This window comes from Lonchura striata, chromosome Z (genome assembly GCF_050655825.1).
Source record: "Lonchura striata isolate lonStrDom1 chromosome Z, ASM5065582v1, whole genome shotgun sequence".
NCBI classification, from domain to species: domain Eukaryota; kingdom Metazoa; phylum Chordata; class Aves; order Passeriformes; family Estrildidae; genus Lonchura; species Lonchura striata.
The window spans coordinates 56,437,053-56,452,358 of record NC_140740.1 but is presented as its reverse complement, the minus strand read 5'-3'; the positions used below and the strand labels follow the sequence as shown (position 1 = coordinate 56,452,358).

At 42.1% G+C, this 15,306-nt stretch overlaps 1 protein-coding gene and 1 long non-coding RNA gene across 3 annotated transcripts in view; one reads left to right on the top strand and one right to left on the bottom strand.

The window, feature by feature from the left end:
* Positions 1-9,134, bottom strand: part of MAP3K1 (mitogen-activated protein kinase kinase kinase 1) — a 58,413-nt gene extending 49,279 nt beyond the window's left edge. The window contains exon 1 of one of the 2 annotated variants that reach the window (XM_021534326.4): positions 8,998-9,134. Coding sequence is in view for 1 of the 2 variants with exons in the window: in XM_021534325.3 (XP_021390000.2) it covers positions 7,906-8,372 (467 nt within the window). In the remaining variant the exon portion in view is untranslated. Of the gene's footprint in view, positions 1-7,905; positions 8,388-8,997 lie in introns of those variants that run through there. The other variant, XM_021534325.3, reaches the window with a different exon arrangement.
* On the top strand, positions 8,974-14,548 carry LOC146763847 (uncharacterized). Its single transcript, XR_014951062.1, has 2 exons — positions 8,974-9,113; positions 13,265-14,548. It is a non-coding gene; the product is annotated as an uncharacterized LOC146763847 (long non-coding RNA).
* The last annotated feature ends 758 nt before the right edge of the window (positions 14,549-15,306 follow it).

Genomic DNA, 15,306 nt, shown 5'->3' with positions numbered 1-15,306 from the left:
TACCATAGTTCATAGTTTAATTTACTACCATACTCAGCTTAGTTAAAGATACTGTTTTCCTAAGAAATGCCACGTTTCACAAAGGTTTGCAACATTATTAGTAAACTGTATCCCAAAGAGCAGCAGCCAAAGAAACTTACTGTTGCTGTTTTATCTGGAATAGACAATAAACATTTGAATGAGATGTCATCAAGACCTTTTTCATGGACGTGTCAAAGGGAAACGTTCAGATCAAACCTTTCCAACAGTTTTTTTTTTTCTTCAGAAAGGGAAGTCCATCTTCTACTGCAGAAAAGAGACAGGATTTGCAGGACAGTCTAGGAGTCTGCAAATCCTGACTTCTCTTTTGTGGAATTAAAAAAACGCTCAGACTGAGAAATTCTTTTTGGCTAAAATAATGAGCATTTCTCAGGTACAGGGAACACTTGACTTTTTTTTATATTATACTCTGGTACTTTCTAAGCACTTTTCTTATATATTCCATTCCTAAGAGAGTTAACTTGGACCCATTGGACTTCGAAGTATCCATACAAGAAAAAAGCATTCTTTTTCAGAATTGAATCCTTTGCTACCAGCAGTATAGCAGAAATGAGTGACAACAGTAACCACACTGAACGGAAGATGCTGGCATGCAGCATAAGCCAAATGCAATGACCAGGCAGAAATCTCCTAAGTCAACCACTTTGCCAACCCACACCTTTCCTCACTCAGCTTGCTGAGTGTGTCAGTATATGTTGGTTTACAATGCTGAACACATCCTTACATGAAAACACCTTACAACTTTGAAAAAATGGAAGACATCTTAGTTTAATCACAAATACTTATTATTTTATTATGTGCCCTCTCACCACAATAAAGGGCACTCAGTGTGCATGGCAATCTTCACACTAAGAGCAACCAAGCAGATCAAACTTTTCCTCATTGGTTTGGTATAACACATTTCTAAAATGACAGTCCTGAAGACCACCTACATTGCTCTCTGTCAGAGCTCTGCATGGCTTAAAGTATCTCATTTTATGCTTTCTTGTCAACAAGGCTGGAGGGGAGGTGAAGCAGGAAACTTCCTTCTCTCTCTTCTTGTACTACTGGCTTAAAGCAAATGTAGAACAATCTGCATGTTGTTAAGATCTCTCTTCCATGTATCCCTGCTCTTCCTCCCAAGGGCTTCTGGGAAGGGCAAGAAACATGCAGTTGCCACTCAAGAGTAAATCCTTCTCCAGGGAACAAACTCCAACTTTTAGTTAATTTTAGGAAGATATTTGAGGAAGTGTGTAAACAAGGCTGTGTGAAGCAGAACGTACCAGGCCACGAGTCCTAGCCCTAACCTTGGAGCTTCAAAGAGAAGGCAAGTGATCCTGGTTACTGTGACCTGCCAGAAACCAGGACCAGCCCCTGGCAGCCAGACACTGAAAAGCTTGGCTGCATTTATTGGGCATTATAGAAATAGTTTCCACACCATGGAAGACCTAATAGAAACCCCAAAGCCCTCGCACTTTCTACAGGCTGGGACATTCAATTTGCCTGCAGAGATCAGGAGACCTACTGTAATAAGCTGTTCATTACAAATCAATGCAGAATTTACAGTTAAAAACTCCAAAAATCAATGTTAATTCTATCTTTACAGGAGAAGCCATTTTCTGTATCTATATGGAGTCATTACTGAATTATCTTTTTAAAAATAAAATTTATGCATATTAGTACAGTTTTAAGAATAACTCCATCCAGCTTCACACAATTAAAAACTAACTCTTCACTCTTCCATTTCAAGTATGAACTCAACTACAGAAGCCACTGCCTATGTTTTATTTATAGGAATAATCTAACAAAATAGTATGCAAAACATGTCAAAGCAATAACAATATTGTCTTAGCCATGGTGGTAAACAAACACTAGCCTGTTAGAGTGTCTTAGTCTGACAAGCTCAATAAACTGTACACCAACTGCAAACTGGATGTCACTGCAAGCTTCACCACACCTTTGACATACTTAAATTTCTGCATACATCTCCAAATGCACAGCACTAACGCATCTGAAGGCAAAATTATCATCCACTGAGCTTAGAAGCCTCCATTTTAAAGAATACTAAGAATTACTAAAATAATATTATGCAGACATTTTATTTGCAGTAGAATGGGAGGCACACAAATGATTTGTACAAAAACCCCCAAAACTGTTTCTCAAAAGGTTAGAGGTTTTTTTTTTTCCCTTCAGCATTTAAAATATTTAGACCAAGCTCTTTCAGCATCCAAAAGGAATAGTCCTGGAGATAGAAATGCAGTGTTTCTACAGGACTTAAAAAATCATCAGGCTATAAGATGTATTTCAGAGAAATAACTACCAAAATGAAACACATATATGCATGCCTTTGAGGGTGAACTGCCAGCTCCCAAAAGTACCTGATCATCACTGCTGACAGCTGAGTAAGAACTCATTTCAGTTTGCTTAAAAGCAAGATGATTGGAGGCTCAAGAATAGGATGGGGAAGAGCTTAAAAAACAAGATGTCAGATGTGGCCAGATGTCAGTGAGGTCAAGCAGATGCAAATCACTTCTCAGCACTATTTCCACTTTCCACAGTGACCCTGGACAAGTTACAAGGAGCTGCAGTACCAAGAGTGGGATTGGAAATACTCGGAAAGAACTGAAGTCGTCCAGCATAATAATCACATTAGCAGTCAAATAACTACTAATTAGAATACTAGGACAAGAGAGATAAGAACAGACAGTATTATGCTATATTTCTATGAACAATTTGAATAGTTTACACTTCAGGGATGCCAATGAAATATATGGAGACAGTGTGAAACAAAGGTAGACTGTCTTGAATTACAGTTTAATCTCACAAACAGGAATACTCTATGACATTTTAAGTTTAAAGAAAAAAAAACCACTTTCTGAAAACATCTTAAAAAATCTTCAATCATCACATGCTGAACACTATCAAAACAACTGGACATTAATAAGCCAAAAAAGAGAGGGAGTGATGAGTGATGCCTCTAGCACCTTTTATTAAGACAATTTGAAAACTGTTTCATCCATTTCCAGACAGAAGGTAAGTAATTTCCAATTTCAAATTGCTCTTAGGTAGCAAGTAAATAGAGCTGCTGTGTTTTCAGGACATTTTACAGCCATGATTCAACAAAACTGATCTTCTAAAAGCACATCAACAAACAAACAACTGCAACAAAATAAAGCAAACAAACCCCACAAAACTCAAAAAAACCAAAAAACCCAAAACTTACAATCCAAGAAACAGACCTAAAAAAAAAAAAAAACAACCACAAAACCCATAACCCCTCCCCCCACAGAAAACAAACCAAACCAAAACCCCCTCAAAACCCCAAATATACAGGAAAAAATTAGTCAAGACACTTCAGCACCAATCAGAACACTCCAGTTCTACTTGTGCAGTGTGAGACTGGAAAGCGGAAGCAACCCTGCAGGCAATACACTCAGCCTTTGGGTAAAGATAAAAAGGGAGGGTAGCAACAGAAAGCAGCTCTCCACTTAACCATGTTCTCCTAGTCATACAGAGACAAGTAATGAAGACCTTTAAAAGGCTTTCTGTCCACTATGTCTTAAGAAAAAGAATGAACTGTAATTCTAGAGCTTTAAGTGACCGCACAGCAGATAAAAAGTAAATTAAGATGACCCTCAGGTCTCTGCAGAGAAGCCTCTGAGAACACTCAGATTAGCCTTAGAAACTCAGAACTCAAACCAGATCCGTCCTCTTATCACCACTTTTGCTGAAAACTAGCTTTACAAGTTTGTTTAAAAAACAGCTACATGGCAATGTATTATTTGTATTTTAAACACGCTTAAGCCAAGTTTCATCAGTACTAGAAGCCAGTGAAAGCCAACAGAAGCATTCCCACAGTCATTCCACCCTCAGATGCTTGTTTCTACTCCTGCCTCATGCTTCCCTGCAGCAGCATAAATCTCTGCACAGCTGCACCATTACTTTTTACAGTGTTAGTGCACTAAAAGGTCTTGTGAAGGTCAAATCCATCATATAGAAGGAAAAACCGGTCTTCAAATCTTGTGCTCTACATGTTTGACCTCTGGGTAAGATATGACTGCACACGTCTACACACAGGTATTGCACAGAGCAGTACTCAAACTCCACTGAGTGACAGCAGAGACTGAACCTTTAGTATCAGTAAATCCAATGAGACAGAAAGCTCCAGATTAGTTAGTTACAATCTATTTACTTTGCACAGGAACAAAGAAACTGCCATACCAGATCAGACCATTTAAGCAGAACCCTACCACTTGCAATAACTAAGAGTGATAAAAATCAGACATAGTAGAGGGTGACCCTCTTCCAAAAGTGCTCCCAAGCCACAGAGCACAGAACAGGTAGAAAGGCAATCTTCTCTCACCACAGCATCTGCTCAAACTGGAAGCAGAAAATCTGGTAGCTTATTTACACAAATGGTTATAAACATCAAGCATTAGAGACTTGGATAAAATATAAAATTATTTTTTACCTTGGCTGGGATTAGCCAAGATCAATAATAAGCTATATTTTTTTTACCTGAGCTACATTCTGACAGGAATAGAGAAAGTTGCCATTTCAGTGCCAAAAGAAATCCTTGGCCATGCTGTGCGGTCACTGTAGATGGTCTCCTTCTGTGCCCACTACAACAGTGCCCTGTTAAAAGCATTCACATCCTCCTTTGAAAGTCATCAAAGATGCTACAAATTGATAAACGGAACTGAAACTGATGAGCTTTTACTAGCACACTTGTACATATAGACAAAACTTCAGTTTTACAGTATGGCTTGGGTGTCTCTAGCATGAGTCAAACAGCAACTGCAGCAAAACACAGTATAAACATCTATAAGGGTTACCTTGCAGCTGAACTATATGCCTTTTCAAACACCTAATTTTCATGGAAGTCAAAGTATGTGGTTACAGCACACAAATGAACTCCACCATTTATTTCCTTTCACTTTTATAAAAACATGATTACAGCAATATAAACTAATTCTGTACTTGAGCAAGTAATAAAGCATCTACACGAATTTCAGACACAAACATTACTTTAAGGTCTGGAAGTTTTCAAAGCATATTGTTAAGCTTACAGAGAAGGAAGTGCGCTTTACCTCCATGGATTTCCCTCATGCTACAAGAAATCACACTAGTTATCAATGAATTTGCTATTTGGATCCTGTTATAAACAAAAACAATATACTGACAGTAAACAATACATATGGGATAAGAGATCTAAAGTGCTTTATCATGTTGAAGCTGCAATTCCTAGGAAAACAGCTCCCTTCATCTCTTAGTGATGTAAGATAGCTTACACCCTTCATTGCTTTTAGTGAAAATATTCACTTTACTGCGCGACATGCAGAATGCTTGAGAGCTTGAAGGAAAAAAGTAATATTTACATCTATAATTCAACAGCAGTCAGTTTCCCTTCTCAGGTTCGTTTTGAGGATCAAGAAGGTCTTCCAGCATAAAGAGAAACAGAGAATCTATTTAAAAGGAAGTAACTGTAATACCAAAGAGACTGATAGGGGGACTTTGGAGCAAATATATCTTCTAACTAATAGTAGATCCTTACAGGTAAAGTACAACTAACTGCATTCAAAACCTCCCCATAAAACATTCATTAAATTATACCTTTAAGTTTGCCTCTTAATAAATATCTCGGCAACAGCTGGCCAGACAAATTTAATGAGTATTATTATTACTCGCATATCAATTAGCCTCTCTCCTCCAGCTGAAACAAGTCAATATTAAAATGAGGCCATATAGATGTTTTAAATTTTTTAAACAACTTGATCTAAACTTGATTTAAACTACTTGGTCTAATATGTATTTATTGGTAATACAGCACACTGAGCTACATGAGCATGCATGGGTATTTCTGAAGGACAATCATTGTTAAAGTTGTCATGTATTTTCAAGTGCTCTTACAAGAAACTCAAAGTAGACTCACTGAAATACTGAAGAGAAAAGCTTTTGGCATTCGGTATTTTCTAAGATTTGTTAACATTCCTAGTAAAATAGCACAAAACACTTCCAAGTATTTTAAATTGCATACACACTCAATACACTCACTTGGCCAAATGCAGGTACCTAAAAGTAAGCAAAATTGTCCATGTGAAAAGGCAAAAAAATATATCCACAGCTGCTTTGTCATTGCTGCTGTGGGACCAACTACCAATGATGGATGCAGCATTTCAGCACTGATGCGACACACATTGACCTTCCTGCACCTCCAACACTGAGCCTGACTTCCACTTGCTACCACCTTGAGACTCGACCTCTTTAAACATATTCTGATGCTATTTTTTTTTCTTGAAAGCCATGAAACTTGATATAACTGTATTATCATATACAGTACATTATAATACCATGACTTTATAAAAACAAAGATGGTGCTAATAGTTTTTAAAAAGACAAGGCACTCACTAGAACTTCTACATCATTACCCTTCCCTAAAACATCTACAATTTCCTGCTAATCCTTGTGTAAGTACAGAGCCATTTCTTATCTGGACAATCACACTATAAGAAGTATTTTTACACTGCCCTAGGAACAGGCCAAAATCCATCTGAATTGCTGAGAATAAATATAAACAAGTCATCAGTCTAGGAAACAGTTCTTATTACAGTATTCCTATGGTAATTCAACCTTTAAAAAATATTCCTGAGGTTTGACTGACATAAGATGCGACTAAAAAGAAAACACAAGTCACGTCCAAACAGGAATTATATTTTTATGAGGTTTAAATGATTAGCCAAACTGTAAGGCATCACTAAAATAGGTCCCTGGATGTTTAAACTAAGTTCTTAAACTAGAGTCCGCACCAGATAAAACCTTACAAGAGATCCAGGTGAAATTGTCATCTTCACACCAAAATTAAATGGTCATACTGCAGTGCCTACACACACATACACCAGTAAAACCCAGCGAGTACATGCTAAAGCTGAAATGTGTTTTAAAGTACTTAAACTCCTTCACCACGGGCATAAGTTCGCTTTCAACCTGAGTACTTGCAAACATAAATAGGCAAATAGGCAAAATACTGGTAGTTCAGAAGAAAATGGACTTATCAATTAATACACACAGAAGGCAAAGACAGACTGCAAACACCAGGGCGCTGAGTACAACCACTGAAATTTATCACCTAGACGAAGCCACGACAAAATTACTTTCCCCTATTAAAAGAGTGCGGATATTTATGCTTCAAAGTCTTTCCTCTTGTTACTAAAAGAAATCAGTTCTGCATTATCGCGAGGCAGCAAATTAAAATCTGACTTCGGAGAATTCAGGGGGTGGGGTGGAGGGGGAAGGGGAAAATGAAAACATAATAAAGTCGATTACTCAGTTTTGCAGCAAAGCACTCGGCAGCGCCTGGGGAGCCCGCAAGGCAGGCGCTCAGCCGCCGCCCGCAGCCCGGCCCCGGCCCCGCACCGCGCTCGCTCGCCCCGAGCCCCAATGGCTGCTGACACATCCGGCCCCGGCCGCGCCGCCGCCCCGAGCTCACACTTCAAAGCCTTTCGGGACTCCGGCAGAAGTCGAACACAAACGCACCCCGCAGCCACACGGGCCGCCCCCCGCGGCTCCGCTCCGCGGCTCGGCTCCCGCGCAGCCCCGCACCGCTGACAGCTGCGGGCAGCCCGGCCCGGCCGTGCCCCTCCCTCAGCCCCGGGCCAGGTGTCCCGGGGGAAGGCGGGCGGCGGGCGAGCTCTGCTCGCCGCGCCCCAGCGCTGCGCTCCGCGGCCGCTCCTGCCGCCCCCGCATCCGCCACTTCCCACGGCCGGGGGGAACGGGGCGGCGGAGCCCGCCCCGAGCCCCGTCCGCGAGAACAGCCCCGACGCCGCCGCTGTCACACAGCGCCCTCCAGGACCGACCCTCGCCGCCCCTCCAGCCGCCGGCGCCCCTCACCTCGCGGCGGGGGACGGCTCCATCCTCCGCTCCGCGGCGGCGCCCGTCCCCGCCGGCAGCGGCTCCAGGAGCTCGGCGCAGCGGCTGGGGGAGGCAGCCGGACTGGCGGGGCTGGAGCGCGGCGGCCCGGGCAGGTAGTGGAGCAGCAGCAGCGTCTCAGGGGGCTCCGGCGAGGAGGAGGAGGAAGAGGACGAGGCGGCCGGGGCGGCGGCGAGGAAGAGGGGCGCCTCCGGCAGCCGGTCCAGCTCCACGCTCCGCACTTTGCGCAGCTGCTTCCGTCTCCAGTCAGAGCGCTGTTCTCGGCTGCCGCCGCCCGCCTCCCGCAAGAGTCCCCCGCCGCTCCCGGCGACGCTCCCGGCCACCGCGCCGCCTTTCAGGCTCCCGCAGGCGGCGGCGGCGGCCGCCTCCACGCCGCCGCCCGAGGATAATCCCGATGACGAGGCGCGATCCCCCGCCGCCGCCGCCATTTTCTCTGTCGGGTCACATCGGGCTCCCGAGCACCGGGGGCCGCCGGCGGACGGCGCGCTGCGCAAACGGCGCCGCCTGCGCAAACGGCGTAGGGCGGGGGCGGACGGCGGGCGCGGATTGGCGGCGGCGGGCGCCGGGGGCGGGGCCGCGCCCGTAGGTGCCGCGGGGCCGCGCCCCGTCCGCCCCCGCGCAGGTGTCGGGGCGGGACCCGGGCGGGAGCCGCGCCTGCCGCCGCCGCTGCTCCGCGGGGCTGGGGCCGGGCCTGCGGCCGGGTCTGGAGCCGGACGGAGTCCGTCCGTGCGGCCGAGCCAAGCCAGGGAGCCGGTGGAGGCGCCAAGAGGGGAGCGCGGCCCCGCCCCACGCGGCCCTCCCCACGTGCGGGAGCGGCGGAGGCTCCGGCAGCCCCGGGGCGCGCACGGCCGGCCGGGCGGGCTGAGCTCCGTGCGAGGCCGGAGAAGCCTTTCCCGGATCTCGGAGCCCTCCCATCTCGCACCCCCGTAATCTGAGCCTCTCCTCTCGCCAGCATTTCCCCAGCAGCTGGCGAGGGGCCGGGAGGAGCGGAGCGCCCGCGGTGCCTCGCTGCGTACAGCCGATGAATCGCCTCACAAGTGTGCCCCAGCTCACCTGGGCGTCCCTCTCTGCAGTCAGGAGGGAATCAAATGCACATCCTCGCTCGTAGCCACCGCGCGTCCTTCTCCGGGCTGCCCTCAGTTGGCCGGCGCCGCTCCCCCCGTCCTCAGGTACTTCTCCATGTCTGCAAACTTCGGAGAAGCGTTAATGTCTCCTTGTGTGCGCAGGCATGCACATGTAGGAAAGGTTATACCCTGCCACGCACACCTACCGCTGCGGCTGTTTCCTGAGAGACTGCGAGAGAGAAGAAAGGCAGGAGACATCACATGACCAGAAACTTGGGGAGGTTCAAGTAAATTTTCTACTTGTCGGGATTTTCGCTCAACCACATTGGGGTGGTTTTGCTTTTAGATCTGAGATGAGAAAAGGAAAACTGAATATTGCTATGCATACAAGCTTGGTTTTGGGACGGTGTGGTTTTTAGATAAAGTAGAAGTCACATTTTAAAGCACTTTAGCTGAATATTTCAAGCGTATTTTTCAGAATTTGGTGGGTATGCAAGTGTAACATTAACTACGCGTATCAGTAATGATTATTAGTATGGTCAGTTTCCTGGGATCAGTGATTTGATCTGAAGCACTAGTTGAGTGAGAATTACCTTCTAGCAGAAGCAGATTCTTTCTTGCGTTACCTATATGATCAGAAGCTGACCTAAATGTAGGGTCTTTGCTGGAGGATGTGATGAGCAGATAGGAAGAGGTTTTTCCCGTTAGACAAAAGCCTGAGGACACTTTTTGTACTCTGTATACTTAGAGAATAATATCAGTAGGTAAGGCCTTGAGGTCACACTGAGTGAATCATTTAGGTGATCTGTCAAGATGCCACACTACAACCATCCTTGTGCAAGGTTTTCAGTGAAGAGTGCTGTGAGAAGGTCAGTTGTATTCCTTGTCATCTTGCAGGTATAGTTTCTTTGGGATAAGCAGACCATCATCTAATATTCTCTTGCAATTTACAACTAATGGTTGTACAGCTAATGTACAACTTGTAATGTAAATTAATTCATAAAGGTAGCATTTGACACTTAAAGCCTCTGCTGTAAATTAGAGAGAGTATTCTGGAAGATTCCTAGACCAAGACACATTGAAAAAGTGAGGAGGTTACTCATGGGAACAAGATAACAAAGTATCCACTTTGTAGACACAGCATGAAATTAGTTACATGCAAATCAGTGCATTATTATAGTTTTTCAAATATTCCTCTCTGCCATAAAATCACATTTACAGAAAAAAGAAAGAAAATAACCACACAAACCCCTATGCTTTTAAAGACATCTAAACAGAACAAAATGACTAGGTATTTTATAAATGCTCTTAAAATGGAAGAGGAATATTCCTTTGAATAGCAATTGGTCAGAATATAATACAGAGGAGAAGCAGCATATCTTCAATAAAATTAAATCTAGGAGGTAAGGGTATATACACAATGTGTATGACAGTTCTAGGGGACATCTCTCTCAGGGTGTCAAGACTCCAACAAGGGAGAAGGAAACAGAAAATTCAAGGAAAATGTCAGAGTGGCAGTGGGGTACTGAGGAATTCTACACTGTGGTGTATCTGCATGTACACTGAGGTGAAATGTTTTATGGAAAGCAGCTAAGAACAGGGCAAAATATAAAATTCAGGGACAGTGAGAGGCACCACTGTAAGAAACAGCTAAAAGGAGACAGGTGCTGTCACCATTCCTTTTAAGGCATTACTTTGCCTTTTGAGTAAGGCCAGTGCTGTCAAGGTTTTGCATTACTTCTGGATAAGATGCAAAGTGGAAAACTTACTATTCTTCATTAAAAAGTGCATTGTTGTTTATCCTTTGACTAGTGGCTGAATTTCAATTCAAATAAATTACATTCTGCCTATAGTGCCTATAGTCACTTTATTTATTTTCAAAAGTGTGTTTCTCCACAGTGCTGTGACCAGAGAAGGAAACATAATGGATAACAAGACCCGTCTTCCATTCCTCACTCTAGAACACTCTGTAGTGCAGTGCTGACATGAAACACAGATTTATGCACAATATAAAGGCTCTACCACTTTGAAATCAGAAATTGAACATGCTGGTTGACATCTGTGTTTTCTCATTTGCTCTTAAAATTTTTTTTGCACTTAAATAAACAAGCTGACCTGATTGAAAAAAAGTACAAAACTTGCTTAAGAGCTCTGAAAGATACTCAGTTACCTCTTGCACAGATTATTTCTCATTCTATCTAAAACACAGCTCTAGAAGGTAACCTGAGACTTTTAGCAGTTTTTAGTCACAAGTAACAGCACTCAGGGTTTGTTATGAAACAGAGGCCTTTGGCCTCAAATTAGCATCGTGCAATATTTGGAACATCTACCGTTGTACACAAAGAAACTTCTGTTTGGGAACACACTAAGATTTTGCAAGCCAAGGAGTTTCCTTGTTGCACAAAACTTGTAACAGTGTAATGAATAGTCAACAATTTTCAACATGCTAGAGATAGGAATCTGCTGTGCCCCTGAATATATAACCTAGGCATCATCATGCACAAACAGAATAAATATGAGAGATAATACAGTCCATAGCTTCTGGTCTTGACTAAACATGCAAAAAGTGCTTTAATACTGTATACAAACTGGATTCTCCCTGTCTTGTTAGTCTGTGTAGAAAGACTTATCCCCACCTTGATCTTCTATTCATTCTTTCCGTTGTGAGAAAGGGAAAACAAACCTGCTCTTAAGCCAAAATCCTTTCCTGTTTACTCCTCTGTGTAATGGAAAAGTCAAGCAACTAAATGAGAACCAATCTGAGGATCTTTTCATACTACTTTCCTAGGTACTACTGAAATCTGCCGGCATTGCTGTTTTCTGTAGTAATGCTTTGCCATCTTTCTGATGCCATTCTTACTTTATAACATAACAGGTGTACCTTATAACATAACAGGTATCCTTCAGAAAAGCAGGATCCTGTACCACTTCTCAGGAGAGAGAATGTCAAGTAAAACTGGAATCTGTTACAGAAAATTATAGGGGCTTTTGCTCACACACTGGGAATGTCTAGTCTGCTGCTATTTATAAATTTATTTCCTTAATGTTTTACTTATGCTTTTCATTATTATTTTAATGGAAAACACCTTTAAAGATTTTTTTTTCCCCTCACAATTCAGTCCATATGGAACAGAACTTTTGTTAAAAAATTTTTTTGGATCCATGAAACTGAGGGTGATGTTTTGACCTAAGTTTCAGACACATAGTATAAGGAAAGAGCTGTACTTAAATCTTCTTGTTCTCCCAAAGCATGTAATAACAGTTCCCAGATTATTTTTAAGAAACAGTGGTGATGATGCTACTTACAACACTCCTGCATTGTCTAGTTACATTCCTTACACTTAACAATTTTTTTTGCTGTAGCATTTACACATGAACTGGTGAACTTTTTGGTCTATCTACCATATGATCCAAAACAAAAAGGTTATCTCTTCCCAAAGAGTTTGTAATTTAAGTTTGTCTTTTAAGAAAGACAAACAGGCAACAGAGCAATCAGCAAACTAGAGTGTAGTCCTTGTACAGTATATCTGCTGCCTTGATTTTTTTTTATCACTAGTTTGTACATATTGCACTAACTACTGAAATCAGTTCCATTTTTGATGTCAGATAGTCTTTAGAATATTGATAGCTTGACGTCTAACTTAGATATTCTTCTTGGCTGTACTACAGAGGATTTTTCTGGCCTTGAATAAGTCATGATCCTTTCATGGTTCAATTTTTCCCAGCTGTAACTGTGTAACAAATATATTTACCTACCTAAGGCATGACACAAGGCTGAGGGATATAATATTATTGAGTTTCAGGATGAATCCTTGCTCAAAATAAATGTATTAATGAATGAACAAAACCTGTTAAACCTCTTCTCATGCATCATTTACAAAGAACTACTGAAATTATTGCAGCCATAAGCTATTTTTCTTATACTCTTCCAGACTAGTAAAATGACAGCACCTGGGTGATAGTTCTCACCTGGATCAACAATTCCATCTATTGAAAACACCACTATCTGTTCTCTCTTTGGGGGAAAGCAACTCTATGATTTCAGACTCAGAAAAACAGTGATAGCTCAATTTTCCTTCACCCTGCTGCTACCAGTGTTAAATCTCTTTCAGCCTAGGTGTTTGTTATTCCTTCTGTTCTATGAGTCAAAGACACAAATAGAACCACAGCTTTTATAAATTGTGGCATTCGTGGAAGCTACAGATTTCCAGATTACTGAGAAACAGATTTTTTCACTTTTATTTTTCTCTCAACAGGATGGAAGGACCACTTCCTCACTCCCACTGAAGAGGACCCTACAGTTATTCTTTTCCTCTGCCTGATACTCATCACCCTTGCTCTGCCAGCAGCAGAATCACACAGTGCTAGCTGCATTTATGAGTGGACAGTAACTTGATAACAGCATAAACATTCAACCACCAGCAAACATTAAAAACCTTTTTGGTATATCTCAGCATGGCTGTGGGCTGTAAAACAACAGTGTTGTGTGATTGATATATCCAGCACATACCACACAATCCTTTTGAGCATCCTGTAAAAGAAGAGCAGACAAGAGTGACACAATTTGACAGAGACCTCTGGATAAGCGCCTCCCGGAATAATTGCCACACGTACAAGAAACTGGCAGGAACACTCTTCACAAAGAACCCTGCTTGCTTTCTCCAGAGCCAGTGCATATCTGAATAATCATTTCTGGATGCAGTAATGGCATCCAGCCTGACACATTCTCTCTCTCCTTTTCATTTCTGTTCATTCCATCCTGGCCTACTAGTCATAATGTCTGTATGCTTCCATTCATGATGGCTAGCAGTGATGACATTGCTGTTCCTCTTCCTAAATCCAGCAGGTAGACCTGCCAAGGACCTCACAGCTGTAGGAAATAAAACTCATCAGCAACATCAATGCCTAGCTCATGTGTAACCCTTTTATGCCAAGCCTGCCAATTTTCTGGCACCATGGTAGAAGTAAATCAAACAGCTATTAGCTGTAACAATGGCAGGGAATACACAGATCTTAAAAAAGTTCTGAGATCCTTTATGTCCAAACAGTCAGATCTTTACCATCACCACCTCATTACAAAAGGCTGCATGGCTTTTTACTTTTAAATCGCTGTTATTCCCTCCAGCAATGTAGTTGGCACAACACTACTTTACTGCTTGTGTGCCAGTCACAGTGCCTGAGAACACTGTTTCAAAAGCCATTTAATCATAGGTGCCCAAAGCTATCATCTAAACTAAACATCTTTAAAAACCATATGATTTAGACATCAGTAGTAGGCATTTGCCTACCTAACGACAAAGTGTTTTGAACATGGTGTTCCTTCAACCTCTTCTGTGCATAAATACCTAGGAGTCCAGGAGTCATAAAAAAGTTTCCCATGTGGTTTCTGGAAGGAGAAAATTACACTGGAGATTTCTGAGGAAAGTAGCATTTCAGTCCTAGTATTTGATTAATATTAAAATCAATCATCTTATCTTTGTAATTAATGAAAAGCTGTCTCCAAAGGAAATATAAAGAAATAAAAAAAATTGCAAAACAAATTTCTGATCTTTCTTGGGTTCTACTTTACTGATAAGATATTTTTAAAAAGTATTTTGTCTATTCCACAACAAAAGTGTACCTGTTGAATTTGATTGCTGTTCCTGAGGTCTGTAATTTAGAGAGCTCTAGCTGTTATACATCATAGCTTCCTTTGCTGCACCAAATTAATTTGTAATTTTTATGATGTCTGGATACTAATCATATCAATAAATCTTGAATAGAAAAATCCTTTATTTTCTGCTTACCATCCTTTTTTTAGGCACTAAAATCATAGAAAATTGCTGTCGCATTAGTTGGTGGTCTTTGACATTTGCAAAGTTATTTTTCATATACTATAAATACATGTAAATACATATAAATATATGTGTTACATATATATGCTGCTGCTTTAGTGGATTTGGATTAGATTTTGTGGTTTTGCAATTTTCATTTTGATCATCTCATCTCTCTGATGTAACCTGAAAATATTATCAGTGTACAAAGCGGAGCTGATTTCAAATGCTCTACATGTTTGCACTATGAAAGGCTTTGAGAAGCAAGGAATGACCTTGACAGAATATTTTGTGTGGATCTGGGAGGGGTCATTATTCTAATGCTTGCCAAGGTAGGATACACAATTTATTTTGACTGGTTGCCTATCTTCCTTGTTCTTTGTCATTCAAGCCAAAACTTTTCAGATTTTGAATAAAGGTTTGCAAGTCTCCAGGGCATAGCTGCTGACTTACAGTTGAAGGAATTATCCATGCAAACCACTTCC